Genomic DNA, 18179 nt, shown 5'->3' on the forward strand with positions numbered 1-18179 from the left:
TTAACAAAAAGCCCGAATGTGACATAAATCAACAATTTATGTTGCCATCTCTCAGTTCAACCACAGGGGGCGTCTACATGTCCGTCCCCAGGGGTGGGTAGGTGTTTCGTTGTATCGCTAATAAAGATATATTCTACCAACCTTTGGTATTTCGGTCTTAACTTAGCATTGCCCTTGACAATCTTGCGTATACATTTTATCAACATGCTGCGTCTATTATCTGATGAGTTTGAGTGCCTAATTAGCCAAAGTAATCAAGGGTAAATTACTAATCTGTAGACGCTCTCACCAGATTATCACCGGATTAAATTTGACAAAGTCAATAACGAACGCACCAGCAAGGTTATACCTTGCTGGTGCGTTCGTTATTGACTTTGTCATATTTAATCCGGTGATAATCTGGTGAGAGCGTCTACAGATTAGTAATTTACCCTTGATTACTTTGGCTAATTAGGCACTCAAACTCATCAGATAATAGACGCAGCATGTTGATAAAATGTATACGCAAGATTGTCAAGGGCAATGCTAAGTTAAGACCGAAACACCAAAGGTTGGTAGAATATATCTTTATTAGCGATACAACGAAACACCTACCCACCCCTGGGGACGGACATGTAGACAGCCCCCTGTGGTTCAATGTGTCACTTGTCGATATTCGCAACATTCAAACATTCTCAATAACCTAGTATTCTACAAAGCGCTTTAAAAGTCTGTCAGTTGGTATAGCATCCGAACTGAATTCGGGGGACGTGCTTTCGAATCTTACATTTAAAGTATTCTCAGTTTAGAAACAATCAGATGTGTGACGAAATTCGATAAGTGTATCGCGACCCCTGGTATTGTGTATTATGTACGCACTGCCTTGTGGCTTTGTGACAGGCCGTCAGGATAAAGCAGATAAAGGGCAAGTAATGTTTTTAACCCCTCGTGAACTCTGTATCAATTGATGAGTACGTTCTCATCTGTTTCTGAAAATCAAATAAACAAAGAAAGAACGATGCAATTGGCCGGCTTTTCCCTCGAGGCTGATGTTAACAAACAAAACAGAATATTGTGATATATGATTGTTACCGTGTATAGGCTAACAACGTTTTGTCTCAGGGCAGAGACATGGGGTTCATTAAACTTTAAACCCTAAATCGTCGGATTCTGAACATGTATTACATGAGATATGCAGCGCGACGCTTACCCTTTCACCGTCAAAATTCAGTACAGCCATGTTGTGTCAAGAGGTTGAAAGGGCCATATACACAGTGGCATGGTGTTGAGAAGCCACATGCGGGCAAATGAGACGTTGGTCGTTTCATCCTCCTCAGTTTGCCAAAGTTGCCGAATTCGAAAACGCCACCACATTCTGTTAAGACTTTCGTCTCTTCAATTTTTGCAAAGTTATCCATAGTGTAAACATATAAATCACGCTCTGCCTGGATCACTGGTGTCCGGAGTTGCCGGTGTACATACTACATGGCAACTCCACGGACCTTTGGCCTGGATAAGCACTTACTATAGATGTACCCGTTGAACGTTACGCTGTAAAACTGCAAGTATGAATAAGTGTTCACGTCATTATATTATGGCCATGCTCCCTAAACGGTTGTCATGGTTTTGAAACAAAACGTCTTAATAAAGCAGTCTTCATTTTAGGATCCTATTGACCATATTGTATTCTATGGTTTTATCACAGACAACGGTTAAATAACAGTATCTTGTGCCAGGACAGACGGTACTACCTCAAACACTTTGAGTAACACACTTCCTTTGAAGGTCAGAGTTTGTGGGAATTTCCTCACCCCGTAGACCAATCTGATTAAAATCAAATGTAGAGTACGGCGACGTCTCTGTACTTGTGCGCTTTTCTCTTGCTGTCGCCTCTCTTTCAATGGTAGTGAGAGGCGACAGCAAGAGAAAACCGCACAAGTACAGAGACGTCGCCGTACTCTACATTTGATTTTAATCAGATTGCCCGTAGACATGCAGATGCGAAAGTTCACCTTGAAAGTTTGATGGGGATCGTTAGTGTCCATGACTTCAAAATGCATGCAAGGTCACAGGTTGTAAACAATTACCGAAGTGTCGTTTGAAGTTTGTTTATTCTCTCCCTGTCGATTATTGTAGTCTGACTCGCTGTACACGCTACCTTCATAATCGTGTTGATGCTACGTTTGGACATTTTATCGGTGGATTGCTGCAATGCATATGTGCGATGACGCCACGCACCCCTCAGACTCAAACGAAATGAAGCTTGGCGGTAGTATGAGACACTGTTTACGGCAACACAAAAGCTCGGATTTCTATCAATTCTGTTCACTGTGCCATTTTCTGTGACATTCAGATAACCCGAGGCTTAGGGTCAAATAAGGACATGACCGAGGAATTAAATGTAACTTTGCCTGAGCAGGATTGCGGAATGAATGGTTTGATGGAGAATGTGTTAAAGGTCTCACAATCTCAGATACCGAATATCTTCTTTCATACTCGAGCCGCAACAACATAATAAAAATGGAAATATTACACGGAAGTTTCTCACGATTAATGAAAAGCGTATTTCAGTTCACAGATTTTATTGGAACAACTGTGCCGGGTTCAGTAACCGCTTCGCCGATAATCCGTCACGGCAACGCGGAGCTATGGGACAAGCTGTAGGCCGCGCGCCTAACTCTAGGAGCCTCCCGTTCTCCAAAATAAATGTTTACTATGCGAACTTCTTATAATTTCTTTTGTGTATTATTACTATGTTGTTTAGATAAGCCAAGCTTGGAAAATTGTCGCCTCTAACTGTTCACGACGTTAACGCAAACGACTGGCTACGATGAGCTCATATGATTTTAATTTAGACATTCGTTTTATTTTTTATTTTAAAACAGAGAGTAACAATTGTTTACATACGAAGTTTGAAGAATACACTTAAATTCAATACGTACGATAATTTATCATGTGTGCTGTTCTTTGCAATTTAGGCTAAAACGTTGGCTTTCAATGTAGTTAATTTTCCACGCACGGTTACTATGCTACTCCAATCGAAATATGGACACGAGCTAGTTTCATATTAAAGATAGTGCAGTACATAAGGCTGCTGCTAGTTTGCTCTCTGATATTTGGTTACTTTTCTGATGAAAACAAATTACGCATGACATGGTACACAACTGCCTTCTCTGGGTATCATGTTTCACAAACGTCACGTAACAAAATAATTTATCACGTCCCCTACGTCGATCGAATTCGAGACGGCCAAGGACGGAGCCATACAAAACAGGCTCAGCTTTTGCGCAATCAAGCCATTCTCTGCTGTATCCGAATCATATCAATATAATACAAGACTTTACTGCTCAATAACACACTTAAAGGAATGTGGAATGGCAAAAATTACAAAGCTCGAAGTTACATAGACAGAGTTGTATGTGGGCTGCTGATTGGGAGGTCTGTGCTGGGGAGAAAGTAAAGTATCATAAATATATCTCGCAATATGTGGTTTATCTTTCAAACTAAAGATGTGAAATACCGAGCTTCGTTTGAAAGTGATCGGTTGCAGAGAAAAACATTACGATATTCATGTTTTTGCATGGAAATTCATGTCTTGGTAGCTGATTACTGTCAATTGAACTTTTGATCTCAACACGCTAGATTTTTAGTAACTCAAACTTTCAGTTGCAGCACAACAACCTCCGTCAGCAGAATAACCCGATCTCAATTCGGACACGTGACTTCAAAATCAGGTCATAGACTTTTGGTAATAATAAAGACAGTGGAAGGTACAAATTACAAAAAGTCTATGACCCGATTGATGTCACATGTCCGAAAGGTCACGACATTGAGATCGGATTATTCTGCTGAGTAAGGTTGTAGTGCTGCAACCGAAAATTTCAGTGAATAAAATCTAGCGTGTTGAGATCAAAAGTTTTCAGTTGACAGTGATATTCATGGGTTTTTTTGCTGTTATGGTTTTATTTCAACAGCTATAATGTCAGGAGATAAAAATGATATATTTTAATACCTTAGGATGACTCAAAACTTGACACAGACTGCAGTACAGTAGCTCGAGGTTTTGCCTGGGTGTATGGGTCGGACGGCAAAACCAGACCGTCCGACCCAAATACCCAGGCAAAACCTCGAGCTACTGTACTGCAGCTAAACTTGAGTGATCGTTTTCAGTTATTCATAAACACAGTGCATATTTCAAACACAAGTAAATCTCAAAAGGACCCAATCATCCTTATATAATGCTTGTACACTCTTTTCTATTCCAGTATTTGGAAATTCGTTTCAAAAGCAAACTGGTGCGAATTCTGGGATGTGCAACTTTCCTGGTTCAGATGGTAAGGTTTGGGTTCATCAACTAGGCTTTGTAGTGTCAATGATATAGAAAATTGTCAGTGAATTGATGATCCAGTTTCATAGTGTACTTGAAAGAGGGTCGCTTGCAATCTGCTATTATCACATTGGTGTTTTGTTCATAGCACACAGGTTCATGTAACAGACAATGATACATGTATGTACCAGTTCCATAGATAGTTAGCCTTTGCATAGATGTGTAAACTACCAGCAAAATTCATTTTAAACCGGAATAACTTCATTCTGTTAGTCTAAAATTGTCATCAATAAGCTGAAAATACAACATGTAGCTTTACTTTTTGCCAGTAACAATATGTGATGACCACTTTATTGACGAGCATACTGAACATTGACTGTATCCAATACTTAAATTTACATTGAGAGAAGTATCAAATATTTGGCTGATATTTGAACACTAAGTTTGCATACTTCAATGATTCTCTTTGATAGGAATTTATAAATATTATGATTCATTCCAATTTATGACACATTTTACGCAAACTGTGGCACTCTCCAACATAATTTGATTTATATTCCCTACATTTTTATCTGAATATCATGATAAGTTGTACAGCAATGAAAATGTGTGAGATATTTCACTTTTGATTTTTATCAGTATGTATTTACCTGTATTGTCTTTTTCACTTATTTTCAAGGTGATATATATGGGCATTGCCATTTATGCTCCTTCACTGGCACTGAATGCAGGTAAAATTTTACCTTGTATTTCATCTCAGTTTCCCAGGTGTTACGTGCAGAGAAAACGAACAAAAGGGTGAACTCAGCAGTTAACGTTTAAACAAAATTTATTACGAAAATAAAACTAATTGCTAAGTCAGGGATAGAGTACAAGCTTTAAAAGTGTACAGACTACTTATCTCAGCTGGGACGGCAAAGCTCCAGTCTCAGAGTTGTAACAGTCAGTCGGATGAATGAACAGTCATTTGGCTTGCAGGCTTGAAGCTGCACAAAGTCCACAGTATAAATCCAGCGTTGGCAGTGAAGGTCTTGAAAAGTCTTGAAAATTACTACGGCTGGAGTTTAGTAACACACAAGAGACACGATCCCAAAAGTCTGACTGCAAGCCTGCTGTCCCAGTATTTATACTCATGTGTTTACATAAGCATATAAGAACAATCTAGAACTTTTATTGACATGCTAATTACTGTTCTAAAATTATCTCTCTTACACAACTAATCAACTTTCCAGAACATTCCAAACATGACTAATTGAATTCAAGGTTGTGAGGTCATTAAGGGCAGTGACCTTGAGAATGTTCTAGACTAATTGAACTCAGGTCATGATGAGTGTGGGGGGAAATGACCTACATAACACACCCCCTCTTCAAAGGAAAATTTTTCAAAAAAAAAATTTCTTTTGCAAATGTAATCTTAAAAGTGTGAACAACAATAAGCTCTAAATACGAGAGAGACAGTCTGCAATTAAATTGTCTCTGCCTTTGATATGTCTAATGTCAAGATTAAACTCCTGTAACATTAAACTCCATCTTAGCAATCTCTGATTTTTGCCTTTAAATTTCTGCAGAAAAACAAGAGGGTTGTGATCAATATAAACCACTATTGGCTGATTTGAAGAAGTAACATAAACTTCAAAATGCTGTAAAGCTAATATCAAAGATAAACACTCTTTTTCAATTGTAGAGTAGTTTCTCTGGGATTTGTTAAATTTGCGTGAAAAATAGCAAACAGGATGATCTACACCATGACTATCCTCTTGCAATAAAACAGCACCAGCAGCCGTATCACTAGCATCCACAGCTAATTTGAATGGCAAAGTGAAATCTGGTGCAGACAACACTGGAGCACTTTGCAGTATGGCTTTAAGTGTATCAAATGCCTGTTGGCATTGCTCTGACCAAACAAACTTTACTTTCTTTTTAAGTAAGTTAGTCAAAGGCTCAGTAATTGTGGAGAAATTTGGACAGAATTTTCTGTAGTAACCAGCCATACCGAGAAAGCGCATCAGTCGTCGTTTGCAGTTTGGTATGGGAAACTTGAAATGGCACTGATTTTGGCATCAACAGGTTTTACCTCACCCTGTCCTACAGTATGTCCGAGGTAAGTTACCCTCGCCCAACCAAACTCAGATTTGGCAAGGTTGACAGTCAACATTGCTTTGCTCAGTCTCTCAAAGAACTTCCGCATGAGCTTGATGTGTTCCTCCCAGGTGTCACTATACAGGACGACGTCGTCAACGTAAGCTGCACATCCGTCTAGCCCGATATGACGTCGTTGATCATCCGTTGGAACGTTGCCGGAGAGTTCTTCATTCGAAATGGCATCACCTTGTACTGGAACAATCCGTCTGGTGTAACAAAGGCGGATATTTCACGAGCATGATCCGTCAGAGGGACTTGCCAAAATCCCTTCAGTAGGTCAAATTTTGTCACATACTTGGCTTTTCCCACTCGGTCGATGCAGTCATCAATCCTCGGGATTGGAAAGTGTCTGTCTTTGTTAAAGTGTTGACCTTCCTAAAGTCCGTGCACATACGGTAACTGTGATCTGATTTGGGAACAAGTATGCACGGCGAACTCCAGTTACTTTTACTGGGTTCAATAAAGTCATTGTCCAGCAGGTATTTGACTTCTTCCTGGAGATATTTCGCTTTTGTTGGATTCAGTCTGTATGGGTGTTGTTTTACAGGCTTACTGTCCCCAACATCAACGTCGTGATAGATGACGTTCGTCCTCGTTGGAACATCTTTAAACAGGTGTTTATATTCATGGAGCAGTTCTTTCACCTGTTGTTGTTGTTCTGGCTGGAGGTGTGCCAACTTTGTAGACTCCAGCTTCTCCAGGATTTCTGAGTTCTGAAGCTTGACCGAGCCCAGCTTTGAGTTTAGAGTATTTTCACTCAAGTCAGTTTCAGTATCACTATCTTCATAATTATGGTTTGAACTGACTGCACTGACAGGCTTTGTTTCAGTAGGATTATCCCTATCCAAATATGGCTTAAGCATATTTATGTGACATAGCTGTTTTTGTTTTCGCCTGTCAGGTGTTATTATGATGTAATTTAAATCACTTAATTTCTTATCAATTAGGTATGGCCCAAAGTAACGAGCATGGAGTGGTTTGCCAGGAATTGGAAGTAGAACAAGAACTTTTTGACCTGGTTCAAACTTCCGTTTTGAGGTGCTTTTATCATATTTGGTTTTCATTGACTGCTGAGATGACTCAAGATTTTCTCTGGCTAATTCACATGCTTTAGAGAGTTTTGTACGAAAATCTGACACATATTGCAAAATATTCAGACAATCATCATCGTCTGATAGGAATTTCTTTTTTTTTAACGAGCTTAAGTGGGCCACGGACTGTATGTCCAAATACAAGCTCAAATGGGCTAAAACCAAGAGACTCTTGAATTGACTCTCTAACAGCAAAGAGCAGAAAATGAATTCCTTCATCCCACTGCTTCTCTGTGTCAAAACAGTAGGTCCTAATCATGTTTTTCAAAGTTTGATGAAATCGCTCAAGAGCACCCTGACTTTCTGGATGATAGGCGGATGACCTATACTGTTTAATGCCTAGCTGATCCATTACTTGTTGAAAAATTCCAGACATAAAGTTGGAGCCTTGATCGGACTGGACACATTTAGGGAGGCCAAATAAAGTGAAAAATTTGACTAAAGCTTTCACTATAGTCTTTGTCTTTATATTTCTCAGTGGTATGGCTTCTGGGAACCGAGTAGATGTACACATTATTGTCAACATGTACTCATTTCCTGATCTTGTTTTTGGCAGGGGCCCAACACAGTCTATTAGTATCCTACTAAATGGTTCTTGAAATGCAGGAATTGGCTGTAAAGGGCCTTTGGAATGGTCTGATTTGGCTTTCCTACCATTTGACATGTGTGACAAGTTTTACAGAAATGTGTTACATCCTGCCTGAGATTAGGCCAATAAAAGTGACTGAGAATTTATGATAAGTTTTCCTGACTCCTAAGTGACCAGCCCAGGGGGTTTCATGGGCTAGGTGCAATATTTCAGCACGGTAGGGCTTTGGAACCACAGTTTCATGTTTTATAGCCCAATCGTCATCAACCAAAACGTCTGGAGGTCTCCATTTACGCATGAGAATACCAGATTTTGTATAATAGGAAACAGAGCTATCTGAAGTTTTACCTTCATCATCTACCCTGTCAAACAAAGACAAAACATCTGGGTCTTTGTGTTGTTCTGCAATGAGATTTGATCTAGAAAATGTCTGACTTTGGTCAGCAGAACTTTTACTGGAAGTTTCAAATCCACGAGGGATAACGGAATGATCCGTGTCAAACACCTGACTGAGAAAGGTGTCATTTAAGTCAACATCTGTGACATTATTTTTGAGAGTATTTTGATTCTCGGAAGTTTTCTTTGACATGGCTCGAGTAATGGCACATGAAGGAAATAAATCGGGTATCTCTTGTTCAATTGGCTCCGGATCCTGATCTAAAGTAGGATTATCAGTCACAAGTGGATTAGTAATGACCTTGTCCCCAGCAAGGTCATTTCCAAGAAGAAGGTGAATCCCTTCAAAAGGCAAAAAAGGCCTAATACCTAAAGTCACAGGTCCAAAACAAAGTCCGAAGACAAATAGACATTATGGAGAGGAACAGGAATGTAGTCATTACAATCTACCCCTTAATAAGAACTTTAGAACCTGAAAATGACTTTTCAGAAAACGGCAGGGTATCTGCCAACAAAAGAGATTGGGAAGCCCCGGTATCTCTTAGAATTTTGACAGGGGTAGCGGAAGAAAAATCACTAGAAAGTGATATAAAACCATCATGAATAAATGGTTCGAAAATACCCATAATGCTATCTTGAGAAGAATTGACCTTGACCTCATTAATTGGGGATGAGAGGGGTTTATCCTCAGAAAATGTGTTGCACACATTATAGACTCTAATTGAGTTGATGAAGAAATAAAGCCAGTGGGCTTAGATCCACTTTGACCACTTTGACCTTCACGTTTTCTTTTCAATTTGAAACAATTTGACATTAAATGGCCGTTTTTCTTACAATAATTACAAGAAAGTGTACCGAACTGTTTGTCAGAAGGAGATTGAGACTTGGGATCTGATGATGTGGGAGTGTTACTTGAACTCTGTGAACTGTTGTCAGTTGATTTTCTACTCTCCTTTGAAAAATTCTTGGATGAAAAGGACGAGTTAAATTTACCTGCATTGTTTCTGTATGAAAAGGACTGGGATGGTTTGTTGAGAAATGAAGATTTGTGGGTCAATGAATAATCATCGGCCAAACGTGCAGCAACCTCCAATGTATCTGCCTAAATTTGTTCATTGATAAACGTCTTGATGTCACTCCGGATGCACCTTTTAAATTCCTCAATCAAAACGAGCTGTCGTAATTTGTCATAATTCTGACTGACCTTTTCAGAAGAACACCAACGATCAAACAGTTGTTCTTTTGTTCGAGCAAATTCAACATAAGTTTGATCCTTCACCTTCTCACAATCCCTAAATTTCTGACGGTAAGCTTCAGGCACCAACTCATAGCCCTTGAGAATTAATTCCTTCACAGAATCATAATTTGAAGCCTGCTCTACTGACAACTGAATGTAAATTTCTCTGGCTTTACCCACCAAAGCACTCTGCAAAAGCATAGACCAGGACTCCTTAGGCCAATTCGGACTCTGAGCAATTTTCTCAAAATGAAGGAAATATTTATCAACATCCTTTTCTTGGAAAGGGGGAACTAACCTGAAATGCTTAGTGATGTCAAACTTGTCTGAAGGGAAGAATTTTCCTGACTGTCCAAGCTCTAAACGTTTTATTTCTACCTGTAATCGCTGTTCTTCTAATCGCAATTCTTTTTCTCTCTGTCTTTCTTCCATTTCTAATCTTTCCTGCCTATCTTTCTCTCTCTGTCTTTCTTCCATTTGCAACTTTTCACGTGCCAAATCTGCCTGTATTTCTAATTATAATTTTCTGAGTTCAAAGGAAGACTCAGGTTCATAATCTTTTAAGGCAGACTCCTCAAAATGGCCAGAATTAACTAAATGTTTTGCAATCTTGAACTGTATTTCTCGCTTGCGCATAGATCTTTTGACTTCTACTTTAAGGAAATTTGCCAGTGCTATGAGGTTGTCTTTTCTGAGGGAATTAAATGCGTCCTGATCAAGGTCATCCATAAATTCGTCTGGCTTGAATTCCGCCATGATTGAATTTGCTGAGTTCACAGTATACAGTAGTTTTGAAAAGGCAGACAAAATGTTGTCAAACGGCTCAAAATATTCGTATCCCGGACAAGCCCCCAATTTTGTTACGTGCAGAGAAAACGAACAAAAGGGTTAACTCAGCAGTTAACGTTTAAACAAAATTTATTACGAAAATAAAACTAATTGCTAAGTCAGGGATAGAGTACAAGCTTTAAAGTGTACAGACTACTTATCTCAGCTGGACGGCAAAGCTCCAGTCTCAGAGTTGTAACAGTCAGTCGGATGAATGAACAGTCATTTGGCTTGCAGGCTTGAAGCTGCACAAAGTCCACAGTATAAATCAGCGTTGACAGTGAAGGTCTTGAAAAGTCTTGAAAATTACTACGGCTGGAGTTTAGTAACACACAAGAGACACGATCCCAAAAGTCTGACTGCAAGCCTGCTGTCCCAGTATTATACTCATGTGTTTACATAAGCATATAAGAACAATCTAGAACTTTTATTGACATGCTAATTACTGTTCTAAAATTATCTCTCTTACACAACTAATCAACTTTCCAGAACATTCCAAACATGACTAATTGAATTCAAGGTTGTGAGGTCACTAAGGGCAGTGACCTTGAGAATGTTCTAGACTAATTGAACTCAGGTCATGATGAGTGTGGGGGAAATGACCTACATAACACAGGGTACAAGTCCAACCACATTGTTGCAAACAATATGGTCAGCTGAATATGGCTAAGAAAAAAGCATTTTCCCTGGTCATTGACCTTCAGCAAAGCAATTTTCCAATAACAATATTGTGTATTCTTTAGTTTGTGCATCAGCTGTTTGTTTGAAAAACTATGATAAGCATTTTTATCGAACCCATCAAGACAGGAAAATCAACAGACTTTTTTGTGCAGGTTTAAAAGTGATGCTCTCAACAACAACAAAAAATTCTATTGCTATTTTGCCAAATGGTATGACCAGCGTAAATTACCCTGTCATTGACCTCACCACTCTCACATTGACAACTGAGTATTCGTGAAGCTTTGTTTAATGCATGATGTACATGTCACTTTGGTTATTGTGAAACAAAAAAATTGATGTCTTGAAATCGGTAAATGTTGAACAAAACAAAAATTCCAAAAATTCTATAATAAACTGTCCAAATCCTTGAACTTAGCAAAGTCAATGAACTTATAATCACAGGTGATTTTGAGTTTTAGGAAGATGTCGCTTCAGTTTTTCTGACAACTGGAGAAGGGAATTTATATCACCGTATTTGTTTTGGGGGGCTGGTGGGTGGTACCTAAGTTGAAATATCTCCCCATGTATGTTCCAAAAATTTGACCCATTGTTTGGGATTTGCTTGAAAAGTTTAGGGAATTTTCACCTTTATTCTGTTGCACGTGAAGATTTTCCTAAAGCATGGGACAGTTGCTTTGTTATCGACCCAAGCTTCAGGGTTTTTGGATGAAAAATCAACTCCTGTCAGGGATTTTGGGGGGGGGGGATAAAATGACAGCACAAGTACTGTCTTTGAATGTGCATATTTAAATATGCATAACGTTTGCGACTGTGAATTCTTACATGTGGATTGTTTTTCAGTAACTGGTGTCGATTTGTGGGGGTCTATCCTCATCTGTGGCATTGTATGCACCTTCTATACAACTATCGTGAGTACAGTCTACACTTTCCTTGACCCAGCATGACCTTTCACATAAAAGGCTAATGTTATAATGTTAGGGCTGACTGACCCCAGTGGTGGTAACTATGAATGCATGCACACTGAAAGTTTATGCTCCATGGATTAGCTAAATATAGGTCAAAAAAACAACATGTACATTGGGACAAGAAGAACCTCACTTGAACATCATTGGGGCAACTGAGTTCTTTATTGCGTGTGTGTCATTGAGTCTTCTTTCTTTCCTGTATCTTTAGTGACCATGACATGTGTTCCCACATATTATAATAGTCCCTGAGACATCATGTACAATTAATTAGCTCTGCTGTCAGCAACTGTGCTATTCAAGGGTGTGAATTCTGGTGGGGACCTTCTCTCAGGGAGACCATACTATGCCAATCTAATCATGGAGGTAAAAGAGAGACTTTCTTTTATCTCTATGAACTGATGAAACCATATGCTGACCAGACAAATGCACCATCAGAGATGCTGTCGAGTTTAATGAACCATGGAAAAGTTTGCATTCCATCACAAAAACCACTGTTCAGGAAACTGTCTTTAATACGTGATACCCAAGTCACTCAGGATGACCAAAGTTGCCATTTGTTCAGTGTTGAGGAAATTTGCATATGCAAATTCGTTGAAGCCAATTTGCCCATAATTTTTGCAAACGTCATTTTCATTGATACCACTGGTCTGGTGGCTTTTATTTGCTTATTCAAAGTTCTGAGGATTTTTCGGTTGCTCAATTTCCTTCAAAAGTCTTCCTTTCCAAAATTGTTTGTCCACTTAAAGTTGGCTTTAAGTTCCAAGGGATGACAAATTTAATGTTACCATGATAATTACATTTTGAAATGCAAATTTTGTCAGTTTCAGTCAAATGTGACACTTTTTTGGTGTCACCACTAAACTAGCAGCTTTCAAATTTGATTTACTGTGTCCTTACTGAATGTTATTAAAAATTAGTGTATCTTTCACATTTCAAGGGTTTTAGAAATTTTTCCTCATTTTTTGCTAAATTTTCTTGAAACCTCTGAAAATGTTTTTCCATTGGCAATCATATTTGGTTTAAAAGTCGCAAGGGATAACCCCTTCCACTTTATGATGATGAAATTTGGATATTCAAATTCTGGGGGCTATTCACAACGATGGCTTCCTCCTGTTACACTAGTCTGACAAATTTGATTTGTAGCATAATTGTCTTATAAGATTTATTATGGATAAAAACTTAGCGACTGTAAGTCCAAAGCCTGCTCAAATGAACTTAGAGTGAAACTCTACATGGTATCAGGTATGGGAAAATGAGTGTAACACTAGTGTTTGTGTAGATACTCAACACAGTGCTCCGTAAACATTACTTCTGTTGTGTATTCTGATATTTGTCTCACTATTATTTGGAGCTAACATCTTGATACAACTCAAAGCCTAGCTCACTGATCAAAATAAAACCTAGTTCACTTTTCATTCACCTGCCTATGCTGATGAAAGCTACTGCAAACAGCTGCCAAGCTTTTTGCTCAGATGATACAAAATTTATTTATTGTTTATTTATATTTAGTGTTATATTTATTGTTATTTTGGCTGTGTTATAGGGAGGAATGAAAGCCGTACTGTGGACAGACACATTTCAGTTGTTGGTGATGATATCAGGGTTTCTGGCGGTCATCATACAGGCTTCCATTGAACTTGGAGGATGGACAAATATCATGAGAATCTGCAACGAGGGAGGAAGAATCGAGTTCTTAAAGTAAGAAATAAAACCCGAAGGAATGTCATCAGAAAGGTGAAATGACCGTTCATTACAAGAGATTCTTCAGCAGCAGTTTTCCTGTCATTAAATAATATTGAATTGTGAGGAGATGTGTTTAACCATGAGTATACATGACAATTAAGCTAGAGTAAGAGAATTAAGGGCTTTTAGAGGGGATATGCGCCATTAATGGGTTTACTTAAACAGGAGATTTTAGGTTGTACAGCGGTAAATACTGGTAAGTTACTGTGACTGAATATCTTAAATTCTTGTTTTCTACATTAGTTTTAGTGTGGATCCTAGGACAAGACACTCTGTCTTCAGTGTAATCGTTGGTGGAATCTTCACATGGGTTGCAATCTACGGAGTCAACCAATCGCAGGTCCAGCGTTACTTAACCTGCAAGACATACAGAGACGCCAAAATGTGAGTCCTTGTCAATAGTGTACCACCACCATCCTGGAAAGGGTTAGGGAGATCTCAGGAAAGGATACACATGTACTCGTGTAAATTCAAGAAAATTGTGGTAAAACCAGGAGAAATTCTTGAATTGGTTATTTAACATCAATAAAAACAACTCAAAACTAAACCAGAAAATATCAATTGAAATGTCACAATAAACCTATAACTTCAATTTGAAATTGATATGCAATTTGGCACAAAAGTCAGTTACCGTATGTCTTTCAATTCCCAGACTTTTGAATCTGCAAGTATAGCCACCTGGCTTTGTATGATTTTACTAATAATATCAAGTTGATTTGCACCCAATGAGACTTGTCTTGCTTTTCAAGTAACTTACAACATACTAAGGTCCAATAACTCTTCTTAGAGGGACAAAGTCACTCTTTTTTCAGCTTTTCTTCATGAATTTTGTGTTCATATGAAAAGTTATTTGTGTTGTTTGGCATCAATTGAAACATGCTGAAATACCGGTCAACTGTTCACAACCTCAACTCACAAAAGGTGAAAAAAGAGTGACATTGTCCCTTTACAGGGACAAAGTCGGCCATTTTTCATGAATTTTATTTGATACCAGATGCTACTTATATTGCTTGACATGTTGAAAGATAATAAATGGGTGACCATGCATATATTCAACCCCGGTTTTAGACAAATTAAATTAAACCAGCGCAAAAATGAATTAATGGTCATGACCATTAATTCATTTTTGCGATTGTTTCATTTAATTTGTCTAAAACCAGGGCCGAATATAGGCATGGTCACCCATTTATTCAGTATCTTTCAACATGTCAAACAATATAAGTAGTATCTTGCATCAAACAAAATTCATGAAAAATGGCCGACTTTGTCCCTTTAAGGAATGATACTAACTATTCCTATTTGAAATGTTTGAAAGCAATCAACATTGCACATTGGCAACATTGAATTGAACTGATTTGTGTTTGTCCAGAGCAATCTATCTTAATATTCCCGGACTAGCTTTAGTGCTTGCATTGGCAGCCTGCTGTGGTCTATCCATGTATGCATACTATAAGAATTGTGATCCATTGACAGCAGGATATGTTGCAGCTGCAGACCAGGTAAGATTTTATTTACTAGGTTTTTTTGGTCATAAAGGTTTTTTAGAAAAAAATAAAACCTAGCTATGTGCCTGACTACATTTTATCGGGTTTTTTGTTCTACTACCTGTTATTTTGATTTTAGTGTTTAAAAAGATTGATGCCTTCTTATTGAACTTTTCATGGCATAACATACCAAGAACTGAAGTTTTCATCTTCTTCTATTTTCATGTATTAGTACATGACTGTACTTGAGAAAGAATCTTGGCTTATATGTTTTACTTACATAATTTGCAATACTATAAAAAATTTTCAGTATTGCAAAGCAAAATTTACATTGCTAGTGTAGGATATAACAGCCTTCTTGCCTGCCTTCCCAGCGTGGATAATATTTAGCATTGCCTTTACTGAACACAAATACTGCATTGTTAAAACCTTTGACTGAATACATGTATTTCCTTAAACCAAATTAAGTTGAACCATGACAATAACGCAGCAAACCTCTGTTAGATTGCAACACATCACATTACCTTGATTTAGTTAATACAATATTTCATCAGGTGCATTCGTTCATTCCTTTCCAGCTGATGCCGTTTTTCGTCATGGATCTTCTCGGCTTCCTGCCTGGATTACCCGGCGTGTTTGTCTCCTGTATGTTCAGTGCTGCTCTGAGGTAAACAACTGTTTTCTTTATATTTGCAAATAATTCCCTATTACTGTAGCATCCAGGATGAAATACAGTTAATCTTTCTGTCATGATAATCGATATAGACACTGCATGGAAACTGAAAAATGTAATCTAAATAAACAAAAACAAAAAAATGCCATGATTGTCTTGCTGATATCTTTAGCAGTGTAAGTGTGATTGTAATGTTACTAATCATAAAATTCTCTACAATTTTAAACTGACCATGAAAGCTGGCCACATTGAGTTAGCAGAAGAAATAAGTGTTACTGGAATGAAGTCAGTCAATATGTCAGCTGCTCCACAAGGCTTTGAAATGAGTCACGCAACATAGCATACTGGCAAAGCATAAAAAAAATTTGAGTGTCCCCCCCCAAATATCTGTCCCCAAAGGCTTATCCTACCATATAGTGACCACCATTTAATAAGATTTGTGTATATCTTAACAGCACAATCTCATCGGGATTGAACTCGCTGGCTGCTGTAACCGGTGAAGACATCATCAGACAGATCTGGCCAAGCATGAATGAAACAAAATACACCGTCATCACAAAATGTCTGGGTAAGCTTAATCACAAAATGTCTGAGTAAACTTAAAGTTACAACATATTGCACATACCAGATACATTGATAATTGTACTGTGACAAGTGAAGAGAAGGTATCATGTACAACTTTCAAAAATAATCAAAATCTTACATTCATTGGAGTCAGGCATACAGTAGATACAGTAAGCATTGCTCTACTGTGTGCCAGCTTATCTACACATTACTCAAGGGAAACAGTGGCATTTCTATCTTTGACAAAAGCAGTTTCTAAATTTAATGGAAATGTTCAGGAAAACATTTGAAAAGTACAAATTGAAAGCTGTTAATAACGTTATTGATGCATTATCATCATATTTCTATGAAAAGGTCTTTTTTTTGAAATTTGTCTTCTTTGATTGTTATCTTGTGACGTGTTGTCTCCAATTTCTGTTCTGATTATAAAATACAGCTTTAAGTTCTGCTTCCCAAATCATGCATGCATCGACAGAAACTGTCATCTAGAACATAATTTATGAAACTATTTTCAAAAGTTACTGCTTATTGTCCTTTTAAACAAAAATTGTTCCAATGCAGTTCTTTCTTCATTGTAGCATTGGTGTATGGCTGCCTGAGTGTTTTTATGGCATACGTAGCATCAAATCTGGGATCAGTGCTTCAGGTGGGGTCATGCATGAGAATATTCTGGAATTTCAAATGTATTCTGGTGAAAAAGTTACCCATTTGACTGCCAGAGATCTAACCATCTGATAATTATGAACATGGTGACAATTACCCCACACTTTCAAGAAGAATTAACTTTTTGTTATGTGACGTCAATACTGTTTAAAGATGTATGCACACTTAAAGACTGGCAAATTTCAATGCAATCCCAATTGGCTGCAATCTTAGTCTGTACTTCTGGTATATACATGTAGTTATGGGTATAGGGATGCAAGACTGTCACATGGGAAGATAATGCCAAGTATTTTTAATGCAAACAGAGTTAAAAAACTTTATTTTGCACTCTGAATTATCCAAGTAGAACACTATATCAAATCAATTGTCTCTTCAATTGCATACTTATGTACCCGTTAATAACTCACAGGTGTTTATCAAACAGAGATGTATAATTATGGGAATTTAGAATTGAAATGTACTGTCTTCAAGTTAATTTTATAAGAATGTGGACCAAAGTCATTTCCATATTGTCATGACCTTTGACTTCACTTTGCAGGCTGCTTTGAGTATCTTCAGTTTGATAGGGGGACCACTTCTTGGTCTCTTCTCTCTTGGACTGTTTTTCCCATGGGCAAACTACATTGTAAGTAGCTAGTCATTCTGTTACCATGGCAAATCAACACAATTGGTATACAGTGAATAACTTAACAGCTGTTCAAGTTTTACTCCAACATGGAAAATTTTGTGTGAAGATTTTTAACACAGGTCTGGAGATGAATCAATGGTTTGGCCTGAATGTAATTTTATTCTGTCTAAACTGTAGCAAGGATGTTTC

At 38.0% G+C, this 18179-nt stretch overlaps 1 protein-coding gene across 1 annotated transcript in view; it reads left to right on the plus strand.

The window, feature by feature from the left end:
• The window catches only part of LOC139115192 (sodium-coupled monocarboxylate transporter 1-like), a 33206-nt gene that overhangs the window by 4008 nt on the left and 11019 nt on the right, over positions 1-18179 (plus strand). The window contains exons 2-11 of the mRNA XM_070677132.1: positions 4245-4313; positions 4986-5037; positions 12111-12178; positions 13779-13933; positions 14222-14362; positions 15348-15477; positions 16041-16129; positions 16591-16703; positions 17278-17345; positions 17901-17987. Coding sequence (XP_070533233.1) covers positions 4245-4313; positions 4986-5037; positions 12111-12178; positions 13779-13933; positions 14222-14362; positions 15348-15477; positions 16041-16129; positions 16591-16703; positions 17278-17345; positions 17901-17987 — 972 coding nt within the window. The remainder of the gene's footprint in view (positions 1-4244; positions 4314-4985; positions 5038-12110; positions 12179-13778; positions 13934-14221; positions 14363-15347; positions 15478-16040; positions 16130-16590; positions 16704-17277; positions 17346-17900; positions 17988-18179) is intronic.

This window comes from Ptychodera flava, chromosome 17, assembly GCF_041260155.1.
Source record: "Ptychodera flava strain L36383 chromosome 17, AS_Pfla_20210202, whole genome shotgun sequence".
NCBI lineage: Eukaryota > Metazoa > Hemichordata > Enteropneusta > Ptychoderidae > Ptychodera > Ptychodera flava.